The sequence below is a fragment of the Carex rostrata genome, chromosome 9 (assembly GCF_964058835.1).
Source record: "Carex rostrata chromosome 9, lpCarRost1.2, whole genome shotgun sequence".
Lineage (NCBI taxonomy): Eukaryota > Viridiplantae > Streptophyta > Magnoliopsida > Poales > Cyperaceae > Carex > Carex rostrata.
Genome location: NC_135926.1, coordinates 4,517,412 through 4,536,095, shown reverse-complemented (window position 1 = coordinate 4,536,095; position 18,684 = coordinate 4,517,412). Strand labels below are relative to the sequence as shown.

The 18,684-nt window shown below is 36.3% G+C and overlaps 2 protein-coding genes across 4 annotated transcripts; one reads left to right on the top strand and one right to left on the bottom strand.

Moving 5' to 3' along the window:
- Nucleotides 1-2,802: 2,802 nt before the first annotated feature.
- On the top strand, nucleotides 2,803-4,721 carry LOC144559565 (Galactose oxidase/kelch repeat superfamily protein). The gene is made up of 2 exons (XM_078308626.1): nucleotides 2,803-3,053; nucleotides 3,205-4,721. The coding sequence occupies exon 2, from the start codon at nucleotides 3,227-3,229 to the stop codon at nucleotides 4,619-4,621; it is 1,395 nt and encodes a 464-aa protein (XP_078164752.1). The 5' UTR covers nucleotides 2,803-3,053; nucleotides 3,205-3,226; the 3' UTR covers nucleotides 4,622-4,721.
- Nucleotides 4,722-5,725: 1,004 nt separating this feature from the next.
- On the bottom strand, nucleotides 5,726-15,974 carry LOC144559065 (sporulation-specific protein). 3 transcript variants are annotated; one of them, XM_078307996.1, is made up of 11 exons: nucleotides 15,796-15,974; nucleotides 14,977-15,149; nucleotides 14,185-14,385; nucleotides 13,536-13,658; nucleotides 13,395-13,432; nucleotides 13,085-13,181; nucleotides 8,153-12,784; nucleotides 7,532-7,654; nucleotides 6,685-6,792; nucleotides 6,453-6,595; nucleotides 5,726-6,123 (listed from the first exon to the last, which is right to left on the bottom strand). In XM_078307996.1, the coding sequence occupies exons 2-11, from the start codon at nucleotides 15,052-15,054 to the stop codon at nucleotides 5,889-5,891; spliced, it is 5,778 nt and encodes a 1,925-aa protein (XP_078164122.1). In that variant the 5' UTR covers nucleotides 15,055-15,149; nucleotides 15,796-15,974; the 3' UTR covers nucleotides 5,726-5,888. The 3 variants fall into 3 exon arrangements, with proteins under 3 accessions (XP_078164122.1, XP_078164123.1, XP_078164124.1); XM_078307997.1 differs by lacking the exon at nucleotides 15,796-15,974 and adding an exon at nucleotides 15,580-15,753; XM_078307998.1 differs by lacking the exon at nucleotides 15,796-15,974 and adding an exon at nucleotides 15,580-15,753 and having other exon boundaries at nucleotides 6,462-6,595.
- Nucleotides 15,975-18,684: the final 2,710 nt, after the last annotated feature.

Here is an 18,684-nt window from a genome sequence, read left to right as displayed (position 1 = left end):
TCCATTTTTACCTTTTGTTGTCTTTCAAAGTATTAAGATTAACTAATTGAAAGTGACCTAATCAATTCGTGTGACTTAATCATTTTATTGAACTCGAAATCCTTTGAACATACAATATAAAAAGAAACTAACAAATTGAATGAAGAAATTGAGTATAGAGAGAGGAAGAGAGATCAGCTGACCTCGAAGCTTTCCAAGTTAGCAATGGCTCCATAGAGATTTGAAAGGAAGGGGTATAGATGTAAATTTAATTTTCAAAATAATTAAATAATAGATTTAATGACTAAAAGGGGATAGAAGAAAGAATTTTAAATTTTGATGGATATTTTGGATATTAAGATGTTTTGATGAAAAAATTAATTATTTTGAAAGTTTTGATGGGTACATTAGAAATTTTCCCTTATAAAGTTAGTCCAACGTAACGTGAAAATGGGTGCAAATCCAAATCATATTGCAAAATATATTGGATGTTTCCATTTTTAATGACTTGATAGCATCACAAGTCAAGCAAAATACAAAAAATAAAAGAACATTGATGTAGAAAAGGCACGAAAGGGACAAGTGAACCTAGAAAATCTGCGGCCGAAGTATACCCCAATTCTATATATAGCGCTCCCCCGGATTGCACTTTGTAGCAATAATTCCATTATTTCGACCCAATCCGATTTTCAAACAGCAAATATGTAGAAATTTATGGTTAGTATTATCTATTTAGCGACTCATCTCAAGGTAATTCAACTCCTCAATTTTCGTATTCTTTACTCCCTGTAGCTATTTTTTTTTTTTTATATATTTTGGATTTTGTGTGAATCTTGCTTGCTTGTGTAATTAGCTAATTTTCTTGTTAATAGCAGAAACAACTGTCGCTAAAATCTTTACTTGAAAGGTAACAAGGATTAACTTTGAACGCTATTTCCCTGCAATCTGTAATTGATTTGGATTATAAAATATGAATTGCGCAAGGCATTCATACCTTTCTCTTTGTCTTTTCATTCAGTATAGAGTATGCAAGTTTACAAAGTACAATACATATACTATTAAATCAATACTTGCACTATTAAATGACTAGCCGAGAGAGCTAGCTGTTAGCATGTAGATTTCATTAATCTGAATCATGTTGCAGTTGTACCTATCACTCGTACCAGCCTTAAGGATTAGGGGTTTATTAATTATGTCATTATCATACAGTGTGGTTCTGGTACTTCATAGAAAAATCTAACAGGGATATTTATTTCACCAAATTTCTACCGAGTCCTCAATGCCCGGCATTGTGAGGGATTATAAGTTTAAAATCTGAAGGGAAATTTTTTTTTAGATATTAAAACAATTGAGTGGCTTAATTGACCTTCAATTTTACTCAAAAGAAGTTTCAACTGAGTCTGTATTCCGTGAGATGTTCAATTTATCTAAATGCCTATTCGATGCCTATTCGAAATGCAAGGATTAGGGGGTTTTTTCAAGGAAGTAGCTAACAGTCTCCGGCCTTCAGTCCCTTGAAATTTTTTGGACTTTTTACACTAATTATATAAACAAGTTCATTAGATCCAGTAATACTATGAAAACAATCATATAAACAAGTTCAATGGATGTTCTGCAGATGAAACCGCGTGGTCCCAGATGAAAACGCGTGAAAGTTGTTGAAAACGCGTGGTCAACGAACAAAGTACAATTGAAATACAATCGGCAGTTAAACTGGGGACCAGCTTCTGTGAACATACAAATATTATCCTGTGAACATATACATATTATCATGTAAACATACAAATATTATTCTGTAAACATACATATTGTACTTGAAATTATGGCAGTTTAAAGCATGTCGTTGTCAGTTATGACAGTTGAAAGCGCGTGAGCAAAAAAGTACTTCTTCTGTTACCGGCGGTTGAAAGCACGTCGGAATTAAGCTAAAAAGGAAATGTTTTTATACGCGGAGATTTTCGAGGGACTGTAGCCCGGGTACGTTACATTTTCTCTTTTTTCAATGCCTATTCGAAATGCAAGGAGCTGGTATTATCGTGCTTTAAGATCGAGAAAAATTTGAACGATCAAAATATTTCACAAATGAACTAATATGATCGAAATATCTCATAGACATATTTATCATCAACTATAAGTTTTTACGCGACATTTTATGGTTTTAAAATCAATGTTATTATCTCTCGTTTAAGAGATAATTATTAGCAATAATACAAGATTTTTTTTATTGTGTAAATAGTATTATATTCAGGAGCGGAGAGACCTCAATTGATCCACATTAATTATCAAAAAAATTATAATTGTATACAATTTTCTATATTATTTTCAGTAAAATATGACAAATCAGTAAAATTGATCTCTATTAAAATTTTATATAATTAACCCCCAATCATATTTGACTCTCATGGAACTCTAACTCCTCTAATTATACCATTATTCCCAATTATTATATCGCTATTCACAAATTAAAATTAGAGTCGAATTATAGTGATGCAGTTGATTTGAAAGATATTAAAAAATAATTTTATGTGATAAAAAATATTTGTATAACTATAAGAACGATTCTTTGACAATTACTATAACGAATCAATAAAATGCCTTACATGTTGATTTACTACACGCTTGACTATATACCAATTCAACTGAGAAACCCTTCTCCAGTTCTCCTACACAAAATAATCATGAGACGAGTCCAAATTAAATTTCTCATCTGGATATCAATGATCACGGTTCTTCATGAACCAATCAATATGATAAAAAAAATTATATAGAGATCTATAAACCAAGCCTTTCAAGTAAACATGGGAAATTCTTCTTCCTGATCTAACCCAGTTACCCAGGTAGAGGCGCCTTTCCTTTTTCTTTCGACCTCCATCACTTGCTCAAAACAAACACAAATTTCAGTCTGATAAAACCTCAAATTATGAAATAATAACGATTTCCTTGCTAACAACCTCAAGATACATGTGAACACTAGGATCGCGAGTTCAAAATCTTTGAAATCTCTCTTCTTGGCTTGATCTCTAATTTCACCGTACCAAATCGCAGCTCGCGCTTCCTTCACTGGGCGATTTTAGGTAACATGGTTCCAACACTAACGAAATCCAAGTTTCAGACTGTAGTCTGTAGAGATATTTACTTACATATGTTTATCTCCTAAAAATAGGATCAACTCTGAAAAAAATGTAGTAAATACTGTGTTTCTCATCTATATATGCTTCTTTGTAGCCACTTTGAGGAGAGCAGACAAATGGGTGGACTTTGGAGCCAGTCAAATAACAAAAACCAAGCATGGGAGCAATGCAATTCTTCCTCGGTCGACACCTCCAAGAGATTTCGTATGACATCACCGCAATCCTGTTCCCTCCAGATTTCATCCGACACAGACGCTCGCTTAATACCTGCCCTCCCTGACGAGATCTCCCTTCAGATTCTGGCACGGATGCCGAGGTCCTACTATCTAACCCTAAAGACTGTTTCCCAGAGCTGGAGAAACGCTGTAACCGACTGTGAAATATACCGTTTGAGGAAAGAACTCGGTACGACTGAAGAATGGCTTTACATTCTAACAAAAGGAGATGATAATAAGCTATCGTGGCATGCATTGGACCCTATTAATTCAATCTGGCAGAAGTTGCCTCCAATGCCAAATATAGTTCAAGAAGAGGAGTTTAAAAGGGGCTTACCAGGTCTCATGCCAACCCTTATTAGAAATTTTCTTGGAAAAAAGGATGCAGCAGAAAGAATGCCCTATTGTGGGTGTGCAATCGGAGTTGCAAATGGTTGTCTCTATGTCTTAGGAGGGTTTTCCAAAGCATCCGCCTTGAAATCTGTGTTGCGGTACAACCCATGTACTAATTCCTGGAATGAGGTCTGTTCTATGAGCATTGGTCGGGCATTTTGCAAGACCAGTTTATTGAATAATAAGCTTTATGTTGTTGGTGGTGTTAGTAGAGGTACCACTGGCACAGATGGGTTGACCCCACTCCGGTCTGCTGAGGTGTATAATCCAGACACTGACATGTGGACTGAGGTGCCCAGTATGCCCTTTTCCAAGGCCCAAGCCTTACCAGCTGCACTCTTAGTTGAGCTGCTGAAACCTATTGCAACTGGTATGACAACCTACAGGGGTAAATTATGCGTACCACAAAGTTTGTACTCCTGGCCATATTGTGTTGATGTGGGAGGTGAGGTCTTTGACCCAGTCACAAATTCTTGGGCAGAGATGCCAGCTGGGATGGGGGAGGGTTGGTCTGCCCGACAGGCCTGCTCAAAGCTCAGCACTGTAGTGGATGGGGAGTTATATGCACTGGATCCTTCCAATTCATCAGATGATAATAGCAAGATAAAGATTTATGACCATCATGAGGATGCATGGAAGGTGGTGACAGAGAAGGTGCCATTTCAGGATTACACAGATACTGAGGCACCATACCTGCTTACCGGATTTCTAGGTAAGTTGCATGTGGTTGCAAAGGATGTGAATAATGATGTAAAAGTTTTTCAAATGAAGCTGCAAGTGAGTGGTACAGGTTCATATTTGTCTGGTACTACTGGAGAGAATGAGGTAGATATTTGGGAGGTTATTTCAGCAACAAAGATTGCTGGGGCCGAACTTGTTAGTTGTCAGGTGTTAAGTATTTGATTTGGATGAAATGGGATTAAGTGCTTCGTATAATCATATTATGTGTAGTTATTATTAGATCACTCAATTAAATATATATATATGTGATTGCTTGGTATTTAGATGTTTTTTGCGTTTTTTTCTTCCTGATATTTTACCATTTAGTTTCCGTGACATTATTTTACCGTTCAGAAAAACACTTTATTTTGGTTATCAGAATGTGTCAGACAAAGTTAGAAGAGTAGAACTAGTGTGAACTAGTGTTCTTTAAGTTCACCAAGTCCCTTTGTGAACTTAACTCTAAAACATATTATATTCAGTTATTGACTTTCAAACGAAAAATTCAAACCGTTTAAATTCATCTACTTTATGAGTAATGTACCTATATACAAAAGTTTTAAATTTTCGAACTATTTTTGTACAAAAGTCAAGTGGTAAAAAAACGTTCAAGAAACAAATACATTAAAATTAATTTACAAGTCTTTTAATTTTGACCACTTAACTTTATACTAAATTAGTTTAAAAATTTATAAATTTTATATGTAGATGCATCATTTATAAAGTATATGGATTTTAACTGTTTGGATTTATCATTTAAAATCAACTCGAAATAGTCTAGAATTGAGTTCACAAAAGAACTTATGAACATAAGAACACACTAGTTCCAATCAAGTTAGAAATATACAAATGGAATAACATATCCTTGTGACCTTGTGTTTTCTAAAGATCCAAGATCTTTGGTAGAAGCTATCTTATTTTGTAACACTAGAATAAAAGGAGCATGTAACAGGGGTTAGACTTCTCTTATGTCAGGAACTGGATACCCCTACCATTCTCTTGTAAAATGAGGATGGTTTTTAATGATAATGCTTAAGGGCATTTGAAACAAAACAAAACAAAAAAAGCTATCTTATTTTGATGTATATACAAAAATCCCCACAGATCAATTGCTGAGAACCCTGCACTTGTCTTGGATTTTTGTAATGTTCACTTTACTAATTTTAGTAGGGGGGTTAAAAGAAACACCACCTCTTCCTCGATCGTCCATATTAGATGGAAAGCTAAAGAGGATATTCCTCGTCACAAACACACAAAAAAGAAAGAAAAAAATGCTAATACAAACAATTTCTGGTCCAAAACACAGCAAAAAAGTTCCTATATATCGCTATGAACACCCCCCAGAAATTACAATCCTCGAGCTACATATTAATTGCCTCATTTTCTCTGAAACCGTTATTTTCCCGGTCTAATACTCATATTTACAAAGAAGTACATGGAGATGGCGTAATTAACATGATTTGCGAGGTGATCGGTTCTTAAGTGACATCATCAGCTTCTGTCTCTCGCCTTCTACCTCAGCAAACTGGATACTAAGCTGTGAGTACCGGCCGTGCATCTCTTTTAATTCGCATTCGACTGTTGCATGCCTTTTCTTTAGTTCGAGCATATCTTGAATAAGTTCATTTATGTCCCTAAAACTTTGGAATATCGCCTCATCATCATTGTGTTGCTTCAAGAACGAGCTGTTCCACCAAACAAATTGAAAACAATAACTAATTAAGATTTACTAGCAAAGTTTAATTGGGGTTAAGCCTCTATTCCATGAGATACCATTCCATGCTTTCAGACAGTTCTTAGGAAAAATGCATGAAGTCAAGTTGAAGATGTTAAGGACCAAAATAACAGAATTTTAGGTAAAATATATAGCTGGATATTGCTTTTATATTATTTTAATCCAGAACTAAAGAGAAACAACAGGGAGTTTAGGTTTATCAACTTTTACGGGATGGGTAGAGTGGTCAGCTCGCCTATTATACAAAATTAGAGAAGGTTTGGAATTCATATAACGTGCCTCTGGAACCTTGTATCAGTTCGTTTTTTTTCTTGTAGTGCTTCAGCAAGCTCCAGTTCTAAGGCTAGGACTCTCTCCAAGGAATTTCCAGAGCCTGCCAATTCTTTAAACGAAGGGAATATACTCCCCAAATGTTCATTTGCCTTCAAAATTGACAGAAAGTTAATTTGAAGTTTAAAGAAAAGTAAGGTAAATCTCATCTGCTTGTTTGAATGAAAAAAATGCAATTTACCATGTCGAGCTGTGATAAGGCTCTCTCCAGACCATGAAGAGAAGGCTCAATTTCATCAGCTTCTAGAGGAAGGAGAGAGGAGAGGTTCTCCTTCTTCAACTTCTCGAGCTACAAATGTAAATTATGTAAAATTAAGATTAATACCCTTCCATCAGTTCAATTATTGCATGCAAAATGAGAAACTTCATGTATAGCATAGAAAAATCCAATCATCAGGCATAAGTCTGCAAAATGAGAAATTTCATTTTCATGCTCAGAACATTAAAACATATCACATGCACTCTACACCAGATTTCTTTAAAAATGCCCAACTCATTAATTCCACGTCTTTGCAGAGATAAACTGTAATTGAGATGAACTTGGGCATCGTTAGGGAAAAATAAGCAATGGTATACCTAATTTTTGTATATTTCCTATATAATACTAAAATTTAATTTGTAGTATACCTCAAATTTGTAGGGTATGCCATATTTCCTATATGATTTCAGTGATACTTCTCACCAGATTTCTTTAAAAATGCCTAAATCATTAAAATTTATCACATGTATTCTACACCAGATTTCTTTAGAGATGCCCAAATCATTACTTCCACGTCTTTGCAGGGATAAACTGTGAATGCGATGTACTTGGGCATCGTTTGCAAAACATAAGGATATACCTAACATTTGTAATATTTCCTATATATAACAAAAATTTAATGTAGTATACCTCAATTTTGTAGGCCATGTAATATTTCCTATATAATTTCAGTGATACTCATCATTTTGCAGGGGTATACATGATATTCTGACATTCTCAAGAGATACAATAAGAAGTGTTTCTAGCTTAAAAGAGAAAAATACTTTACCTCTTTCTGAAAAAGGCTCAATCCTAACTTCAATTTTTGGTGCTTTTCAAAGAGTTCAACTTTTGTAGTCTCATCTGTTGCTCTATTCTCAGGTTTCTCTCTATGCAGATCTAATGTTGAGTTCTGTCAAACAACAGATTATATTAATCTCATAAACAAACGAACAAAAAAGTTTCAAAAACTACAAGCAGTATGTTATTGTATTTGGCCATTTCGTGCTAGCATATATGCCTAAAATTAAACAAATCTTTACTCAACAGTCACTAAACTGGCCCAGATCTTTTGACACTAAATTAAATTAGAACACTTCATTACCAATCAAACCAGGCACACAACTATTGAGCCAGATTGGGCTCGTTTGGAGTTACAGGAAAAAGGCTTATTAGAGGTGGGGGCAACATTGTCAATATTTTCCTTAAAATATAATGTTTGTCACATTGATCTAAAATTTGATTGCTTTTTTTTTAAGAGTCATCTAACATTTGATTGTTATTTGCAGACAACTAGAAATTAATTCATACATCATCTACAAACATCATACATTATTGGCGAAATGCACAAAAGGAGAACCCAATCAGATATTATAAATAAAACTAATATAAACTGATACATGACGATTACCTTGGGTATTTGTGAACTTAGGGGAGAGCCAACAGGAGACGTACACCCATTAACACCTGTTACACCTCTATCATTGCCATTCAACACACCATTGCCACCTCCCAGAATTTGCTCTATGGACCCTCCGTTACTAACACCAGGATGAACATTTCCATTTTCTGCTGATACCATGTTCTCCATCAGCCGTTTGACCAGATCAAGCTCGACCTTTATCTTTCGTCTCTCCTCATTGCACTCGTGAAAACATGTCTCTAGCTTTGATTTCTCTTCCTTGCAACAATCAAAGCTTAGAATAGTACACTCTAATTCAGTCTTCAAATTATCATACGCACTGACTAGCTCTCTTCTATCAGTTCGTAGCGACTGCATCTCAGCCTCTAATTCAGAAAGTGAGATGGAGAGCTCCTCAATCCTCTTTGCAAGAGCAATCTCATTCTTCTTCCCAGTTTCGACATCATCAAGTGCGTTTTGCAATTTCATCAGCATTTCTTCAGCATAGTTTTTTGAGACAGCTATCTGGTTCTTCAATTCTTGTATTTTTGATTCGTATTGTTCTCTTATAAACACAATTCGAAGCGATTCTGTTTCCCGCTTCTCAGTTGCCTGATTGCTGCTCTCATTGTCTGTCTTTTCCTTCAGATCCTTTAAGTGGATTGACAGGTTCTTGTACTCCTCTGTTTTTAGGGTTTGTTCTGATAGTCTACGGGTGAGCTCCCTTTGATTCTCTCTCAAACCCCCTAATTCAGTTTTTGATTCGTTCAATCTGCATATGATAGAATGCTGCTCTTCCAATTTAGATCTGAGCACTAGATTCAAAATCTCTGCTTCTTCTTTTGAAAGTTGTAAAAATTCCAATTCCTCTTGGAGCTGCAAAATTTTATCCTCTTGGCTATAACCAACATTTTCAATTTCATTTCTGGATGCATCAAGTTGAGAACACAGTTCCCGCAACTGACATTGCATGTAGCTGGATTCAGCATCACTCGCAATCAATCCCTCGAGAACAACCAACAACCGGTTTTCAAATTCAGTTTCTTTCTCCCTCTGATTTTCTTCATTGCGCTGTATTAGATGTTGCATTGAAATATTAGCCTTCTCTAACTCCACTATTCTTCCTCTCAGCTTAGTTTTTTCCTCAAAAAACAAAATCATCTCTTTCTCCTTCTCCTCCAACTTCGCTGCAAGATCACTTGCAGTTGATTCAAGTTCCTCCCACATTCCCTTGTCCATATGGACATGTTTATCTGCCTCACCCAGATTTAAATTCAAGTTGACTATCTCGTTCTCCAAAATTTCTTTCTTCCTCTCAAGCTCCTCTTTCGCACCAGTAGCTTCATGTAGTTTTAGTGTAAGATGGGCACACTCATCCATGGCTTGTTGTAATTCAACTTCAATAAACTCCAATCTTGATAGCAATTCCGAGTTCTCTTTTTCAAATCTCTGAATGGCCTCTTGCATCTCTTGCCGTAGATCTTGGATAACTTCTTCTGAAAAATCCAGCTTGGTTGTGCAATCTTTTAAATCTGCTTCAACCCGTGTATATGAAGTTTCAAATTCAACCTTCCTCCCTTGAATAATCCTCAGCTCATTTTCCAAATTTCTCTTCTCCTCTTCACAAGAATTGAGCTTGATTTTAGTTTTCTCAAGCTCCTCCCTGACAATGTCAGAACTCTCCAGTTTCAAAGTAAGTTCTCGGCTCTTTCCATCAACTTGCTGTAACTCTCCTTCCAGCAACTCCAACTTCGCCAACAACTCATTGTTAGCCTCTGAGCTGATTTTGATCTTCTCCCTTACCTCCTCTACTTCATTTTCAAGTTTTTCAATAGTTCTGCTCGAGATCTCTAGATTTATTGTGGAAGCTTCTAGATCAGATTCAGACTTCTGTAAGGAAGTTCGAAGAACAACATTTGTTTCTCGTAATACCTCTATCTCGTTTTCCAGGTCGTTCTTCACTTCTTTAGTTCTCTTGAGTTCCTCTTTAACTGTTTCGGACTTCTGGATAATATCCAAGTTCTTGCCCCTCAGTAGCTCTAAATCGGCTTCCAGTGACTCCAATTTAGAAAGGCACTCCGCATTAGTCTTTTCAAGTACATGCTCAGCCTCTGAGCTAATACTGCAGCTCTCTCTCACCTCTATCAACTCTCCCTCCAGCTTTTCAACAGCTTTTATTGACAACTCTAGCTTTGTGTTGGAAGCTTCTAGATCCGATTCAGCCTTTTTTAATGAATTTTCCATATTGGTTTTCACTTCCTGCAAATTCTTTAAATCACTTTCCAGTGACCTATTAACCTCTTGGCAACTGGAGAGATTCCTTTTAGTCCTCTCCAGTTCTTCACCAATACCATCAGTATCTTGTAGCCTTTGCATGAGATCGCGGATTTCACACGTGGCTTGCTGAAGTTCTACTTCCTTTAACTCCAGTTCTGACAGTAATTTCCTGTTCTCTTGTTCCCGCATAACTTCTGTTTCCTGGCTAAGCTTAAACTTCCCAATTACCTCTTGTATCTCAGACTCCGCCTTCATCAGCGAACTCTCAAGGGCAACCTTTCTTTTGAGTAAAACTCGCAACTCATCCTGGAGGGTTGCCTTATCCTCTTCACATTTCAAAAGACTCATTTGAATCTTTTTAAGCTCTTCTCCCATGATGCTGGACTCTTCCAAATTTTGAACTAAAGACTTCCGCTCATCAGTTACTTGCTGTAACTCGACTTCCAGCAACTTGAATTTTGCCATCAACTCCATGTTTTCTCTCCGTTGTATTTCGTCAACCTCCAACGTGGCCTTATGCTTCTCTGTGACATCTTGCAACTCTCTCTGGAGGGTCTCGATAACCTCGTTCGAAAAATCCAGTTTAGTTCTAGAAGAATCTAGATCTAACTCAGCATCTCTCAACTTCACACCATACTCAAGCTTCATTCTTTCCATCAGTTCCCTCTCCTCATTAAGCTTGTTAATCTTTTCTTTCAGAGCACCATTTTCAGCGTCAAGTCTCCCCTTTTGTGTGCTTTCTTCTATAAACAAGCCCTTCAGGTTATCTCTTTCTTCAGTTAGATCATGTAGTTTGGCCTCCAAAATTCGAATTTGAACTGCTAGATTATCACACTTTGATACATATTTTGCTTCAGTCCCTTTCGAACTTTTGTTTGATTCATGCAACTCCATTTCCAATTCGAGTGTTTTTTTCTTTGCTCTAATCACCCCATCATTTGCACTGTTCACAGCTCCAATCAGTAGCTCCGAGAAAAAGTCCAACTGGACCATAGTCACATATATGGCTAGTATCTCATCTTCTGTGTGCGTATTTATCCCAATGCATCTTGAAATTTCTTTGCTCCTCTCTTCTTCTAACTCCCCATTCATATGGATCTGATTATTCGAGTGGGACCTGCCTAGAGACACCTTTTCCAGGTTTGGATCCGAATTCAAATTTAAGCTGGAATCAGAATGCTCAAATGGTTGCTTAGCTAGGGTTTCATTGGACTCATATATAGACAAGACCTGAAAAGACAGAAGTTCGAGATCCTTCTGTAATCGGTCTACTGCCACGGTGTAGTTCTGCCGTACCCGCTTAAGTGAGTTTTCTGATGCAACTGCCCTTTTCTCTAGCTCTTTGTTAAGAATCTCCAGCCCCTTCTTATCCTCTACAGACCTCACCATCAGGTCATCCATTTCTTCATTCAACTTCTCGATCTGGGACTGGAGAAGAGAAATTGTGTACTGATGGGAGGAGTGATCATCTCTTAGGGTTCCTAATTCCTTGACTGTTTCTTTGTGGCTCTCCTCCAGTTGGTGGATGTACGACTCATAGTACCTCTCCATTTGATTCATTTTTTTCACCAATAGTTCATTTTCAGTTTTTGATTCCTCAAGCTTTTGCAACAACTCACACATTTTTTCTTTCTTTGTTAAGGGGTCCTCTTGATTTATCACCCAATCTGATCCATCCCGGGTTCTCAAGCCCTGTTTTAGGTTTCCAATGGCTCGCAAGAGAACCTCGAAATCAGTATCAGCACACATACCCATACATGCTCTATCTCGGATTTCATGCACCTTATTCTCAACCAGCATTAACAGGCTAGCAGATCCAGTATCCAAAACCTGGCAAGAGGATTTAGCAGATTCCAGTTCACTGATATCCCTCTTCAAGTTAGAACACTCGGCCTTTAAAGATGATACCTCTCTGACAAGGGATTGACCTGAGTCAAGCTCGAGAGCTAGCTGGCGTGCCATAGCCTGGGTCTCAACCCCGAGCGAGTCAGTGATCATTTGCAAAGACTTGGCCTCAGACTTCAACTGGAGAAAAGCGGACTCAGCCACCTCCAGTCTAACCCTTAACCGGTTATTCTCTTCATAAGCAAATGTCAAGTCATTGTTGTCCGAGAAGTCTGAGGCCCAACCATGAGTCCAGTCATTGCTTCCCTGGGTCGAGAGACGGTTGGGATTCGAGTCATTTTTTCCGGTCTTGTCAAGGCTGTGAGGGAGAGGGAAGAGAGGTAGTTCTGTCTTTTCAGCATGGAGGCTGTCAGAAGTATGGGATGAACCATCAACTCCATCTTCAATTGATTCCGTTGCTTCTTCGACCGAGGGAAGCTCAATGTAACCGGTTTCTCTTAGTCTGGTTCTCACATTAATCTGTTTTGGTAACGAGCAAAAATAAGAGAACCATTTTTTTAAGTTCCTGCTAGTTGATTGGCAGCAAATTTTGCAGACTAATCAAGAATTTTATGGAATGGTAGGAAAGAAGAATTATAATATTGGAATTCGTCCATCTTTTTTTTTTTTAATGTACTTGATTTCTGTTAATATTGGGTGGTCAATACAGTGTAACAATTCTAATTGTTTCAATGGAGAGACATTGAATATAAGAGGCCAAAAATACTGTACTTAATAAAATACATGCATCTACTAGATGTCTGTAAAATTTTGTTATACCTTGTCATCTAAAGAGGGACCTACAATCTCAACGGGCTCACTAATTCCATGACTAGATGCCGCATGAGACCCCTTCACACTTTGTTGCTCAAATTCTCTGCAAGAAAGGACCATTTGTTAGGCATTACATTAATTGACATGAAACTTTGCATTTGAATAAGTACATGTAAGTAGATGATGCCTCCATAAATGACAAAGTTTATGATAAGCATTAATTTACTACATGTATCTACTACATGAGCAAGTAGATTGCTAAGAACAGATGATGCGTTCAGAACTACGTAAGCATTAATTTAGGTTAAAGAACTACCTGAAACCAGTCTTGGTAGTTAGGATTTGCACAGTGACCTGAAAGGAAAATGTACCAGGCTCAAACTTAATTAGCTAAGAAAAGAGAAGAACAACCGATTTATAAAAGAAAATTCCATGAGAGAAAAGGAGAGATCCTCACATGTAAAATTGTCCCAGAATCACAGCCCTGAAGAGGCAATGCAACAGTGGAGGGCTTCAGGGCATCTACAAACTTGGCTAAGTTTACATCAGCCTCCCCAAGAATACTAGCCCTGGATGAACCCTGTTATTTAAATTTCTAACTTTTAACTTCAAAACCAAAAGAAACCAATGAATAGTAAATAGTTGGTGCTGCAGATACTTTGTCCAGAGATGTCCCCATATTTATTTCTTTTCTTTCTTGGTTCATCATCTAACAGTCTACCCCGCAAGTCAAGAGAATAGGTGTAAATAAGTGGCAATGGCTCACAGGTGGGTCCGCAGCATTCTTTTTTTTCATTTAAAAGAAAAGACAGCACCCTGTTGGACCCAACTTGTCAGCCAACCAGTACAGTTCGCTTCCTTCGACCCAATGGGTTGGTATTGCCAAATTGTAAAATTTTGGCTGCTTTGAATGTTCTAGTTTGCTCCTTACAGATTTCATGGCAGAAAATGTTTCAAAAATATAAATTTACCCATGTCTCTCAAAATCTCAACAAAGAAGTTTCTCTTAATAGAACGAAATATTTTGGCTAATTGGAAGCTAAGTCTTTTATCGGAACAAAAGATTCAACCAAACAATATACAGGTTGGGTCAGAAAGAGGAGTACCATTGCAACAATGAGCTTGTAAAGCTTGTCATCATACTTTTTGGTTCTGACATCCTGAAGGAGCCTAGTGGCTTCATAAATGGGATCAGACCATTTGCAATTGCCATTTCTGACATTGGCTTTGTTTGTCTTGGCAGTTGCTTTTCCCGTCTCAGCTGGGATGAATGACAAAAATAACTTGTCCCATCCAGTCTGTGGTATCTGAAACAAGGAATCCATAAATACCAGTAGGTTCATCAATACATTTAACAAGAATGGACTAAATGTCAACCAAAAATTAGTTATGGTTTGTTGATTCCTGTGAAGAGCTTTGTCCAAAATAACACAACAATGAGAAAATTCACAATAACTGGAACACAGTGCAACAATGGGCAAATTCAAATTTAGACATGCAAGAAAAGCTATATCATATAAATACTTCTTGCTTTGCATCCAATCACCAAAGCATCAGTTAAAACTTACGTTAATTGAAGCTTATACATTGCTTTTTATTTATAACAAAAGGTCAAAACTTTTGTATGGGCTTAAACAGGAAGAAAAGAATCTAAAGGGAACAAAAAACCATGTGGAGAGCCATCAACCGAATTGCACAATTAAACTGTTACTAGGCCTTTTAATCAAAAAAAAAAAACTGTTACTAATGTTCAAACAAACAAAATGAGAAAAGAATTCTAAAAGAACATATAATGGTTACTACAAAACTACTTTAGAACATTAAATCAGTCTCCAAAAGGCAAATCATGTGCTTAGATAATATTAAGTAAAAGCAATGGGATTAAAGGGAGAGCTTACATGGGTGGCATGAAATTGCAATCTAAAAACCACTTTAACTTTTGTCTTTTCAACTTTCCATTTGTGAACCTTTGACATTTTTCTCTAATCAAACTAATCAGCTGCTATAAAGCAAAATGGATCTCCTTAATCACCCGTACCCATGTGCAAAGGATGAAGTACAGCTTAGTACCCTGCGGAAAAAGATTATAGAAAAGAAAATTGTCAATAATTGTACTTTGTTCATCTGAGTATTTTTACTTATTGAAGGAGCCAAGAAGCTAAAATATGTAATAGAAGAAAACAGATTATAAATAAACGTATTTTCTGGAGTTACTGTAAAAATGTCACACATTCCTACTCAGTATACATAATAGGTTATGATTTCCCAAAATATTAAAACATAAAATAAATAGATCAAAAAATGCAAGTATAACTGTTCACAAATAGGACAAAAGCGATTATCAAATCGCTCCCCTTTAGAGAAGAAACCTCCGGGTTTTTTTTTTTGGCTTAGCAGATAAATCAAAATGATAAGTTCGGACAGAAAATTTGTAAATAGAAATGATTCAATAACCAAAATGAACCTTTGATTGGAGTACAATCGAAGAGAAAATTGCATACCTCCCAGTATTGAATATGGCTATGAGACTGAAATCAAAATTCAACAAAATCTACATGCAATAGCAATTGATCCGGACTGTAACCAATACCAATACCATCTACAACTAAAATGCAGGTAGAAAGGTATCTCGAAGAGGGGATCTAAACCTCTCCACCAATACTGACAACACGAGTGAGAGAGAGAGAAAGAGAAAGAGCGAGACGTCGCCATCGTACCTAACGCACGAGATCTAGTGCTTCGAGCGCAAGCGAATGTGGCGCGACCGAAGAGCGACAGAGAAGTGACTCGATTAATTTTTTTTTTTATTAATTCTTCGGTTTTATTACTCGATCAAGCAGTAGCTCTACAGAGAGAAATGGGGAGCTCCGGTTGAGAGAGAGAGGAGAGAGAAACTATTTAACAAAAGCGACGTCCCGCCAAATCCCTTTATTATTGAATTAGTTCGGATTTACTGCAAGTTAAGTGGGATTGTGCAAACCTGAATTCGTATCCTCTGCATTAACTCAAAAAGGAATCTTTTGACTTAATTCATATGGACCGTCCGATCAGCTTCATGGTTCGTGCGAAGTAGATCTGCACTAATATTAAAGACCTCTATGTTTTAGTCTGGGTTCAGATGGGCTCCGTTTACAATCGGACGGTCAATATGTATTAACTCAAAAGAAGCATCCTTTGAGTTAATGCAGACAATGCGGACTGAAAGATCATAGGATACTCCAATTACAAGTGTACATACACTAGGCACTATTTTCAAAGACGAGTAGGACCAATGTGTCGGTGACCGTTGGTAACCAGGCCTTTGTTGTGAATTGTGTCTTGTTCTTTAATCTGCGCCCACTTTACAGAGTGCGATGGAACCGGTTTAGTGATTGCTCCAGGATCAACCAATAATTTCTTAATCTTTGCGGTCAAGGGAAGGATAGGAAATGAACTCTCCAGCGAAAAACAAAATGGAGGTACCAAGTCATCCCGCTGACGAATCACGTGCCTGATCACTTGTAGGTTGTAGCCCTCTTGATATATTAAAGATGCATTATGAATTTGGAATAATTGGAAATTGGTGTTCCTTAAAAAAATATATATATACTGCCGCCAAACAAATTCAAATATCTATTTGCTATTTTTCAATTTTTTCTCCAGTCTGGATGAAAAAAAAGAGGCAAAATCCTGTAATCGGAGTCTTAAACAACAAGGAAAATAAAAATAGCATCAAAAATATAATTACAACAAACGCTTTAATTTAGTAGGAAAAGTTGAAGTATAAATTTATATAAAGTTTGTATTTTCTTGCCCCGTAAATTGGCAAATTATTTTATATAACACTGATCAATGTGACGACTGGGCATATATTCCTTGTTTATTTTTTTTCCTTTTTTTATATTTTCGAAAAATGATTAATAACTGGATATCTCTATTTCCTCTGATGCCAGAGAAAACTGAGGAAGGATTTGATATGTCCTCTTTTATATTCGGATGTGCAAGAGCAATAGTAAGAACAATTTCCAAGAATTTGAAGTACCAGTAGGCAGTAGTTTCTAAAAGTTGGAAGTTACTGTGATTGGGGATTAGACGTGTTGGTAACTTGGTATTTTCACAAAGGACGGAAGTTCACATCTCATTCTCAGTACTAATCCGAATCTTTGATATATTCGGCCATGTACGGCATGAACCACATCCATCTGAGTACTTGATATTGTTTTCTTCTTCTAGCTTAATAGTTAATTTGTTTGACGACAGCAAACTAGTCAACCCTTACTGTAGTAACCCGTAAGTTATGCTTCAAGCGGAGAAATTTTAAATGGGGACACCCTGTAAATTTTGGAGTATATATGAATATCAGATATTTTATATTTTAAAGCATGCGTTGTACTTGTACGTACCAGTTTTTTTTTTTTTTTTCCTGTAATTTTGCAGTATTAATTTATTTTTCTTCTGCTGAATGAAGTTGGTGGGCTCGCTCTACTTTATCTTAACAAAAAAAAAAAGAATAAAGGCACGCCCAGCTGATATCTACAATATCTATTTTTTGGAAATAAATATATTGTTATTTTAATTTTTAAAAAACTTTTTTCATTGGAATTCGCATATCAAAAAAGTTTGAACAGTTGGAATCAGAATAACATGTTCATGTTATTCCCAAAAAATAACAACAATTTATATTCATATTCTTTATTATTGAAATAAAGCTCCTCAAGCAGGAATAACATCTATCTCTATTATTGAATAAAAAATGAAAACAATTCTAACAAATTAATTAGGCAAAGCTTCAAATTATTCTTGTAATTCTTAGAGAGGATTTCAATGTTGTTGGAGATATTTAAAAGAGAAAAGGTAACGTCCTCCGGGCTACAGTCCTCCAAAAATCTCCGTGTATAAAAGTCTTCCATTTTTAGCTTAGTTCTGATGCGCTTTCAACTGCCACAACTGCCATAATTTCAAGTACAATATGTATGTTTACATGATAATATGTGTATGTTTATAGAATAATATGTGTATGTTTACCGGATAATATGTGTATGTTCACAAGATACTATGTGTATGTTCACAGAAAGTGGTCCCCAACAGCTGTCACGCGTTTTCAATAGTTGTCATGCGTTTTTAACAGCTTTCACACGTTTTTAACAACTGTCACGCATTTTTCACAGCTTTCACGCGTTTTTATGTTGACAGGATTTGTTGAATTAGTTTACATGATTTAGTATTGATGTTTACAGGATTTAGTAATGATATTTACAGAATTAGTTGAAAATATCCGAGAATTTTTGAGAGACTGGAGTTGGGAGGCTAGCTGCTTCCTATTTAAAATATGAATACCAATTATTAGAAAGTTCATCGAAGAGAAAAAATTCACATTGAGTACAAAATATGAATACCAATTATTAGAAAGTTCATCGAAGAGAAAAAATTCACATTAAGTACAAGTGTACTTTAATGACACTAATTTCAACAAGCACAACCTCAAGAAAGAACAATTCAATTAATATTAACGATAGCTATATTACAGTACGTGTCTTGAACATCAAATTAATTTTAAAATCATCTTCATGAATTGACATCATTAACTTAACTGACAAGAACCATACAACAAATTACTTGGAAAAATA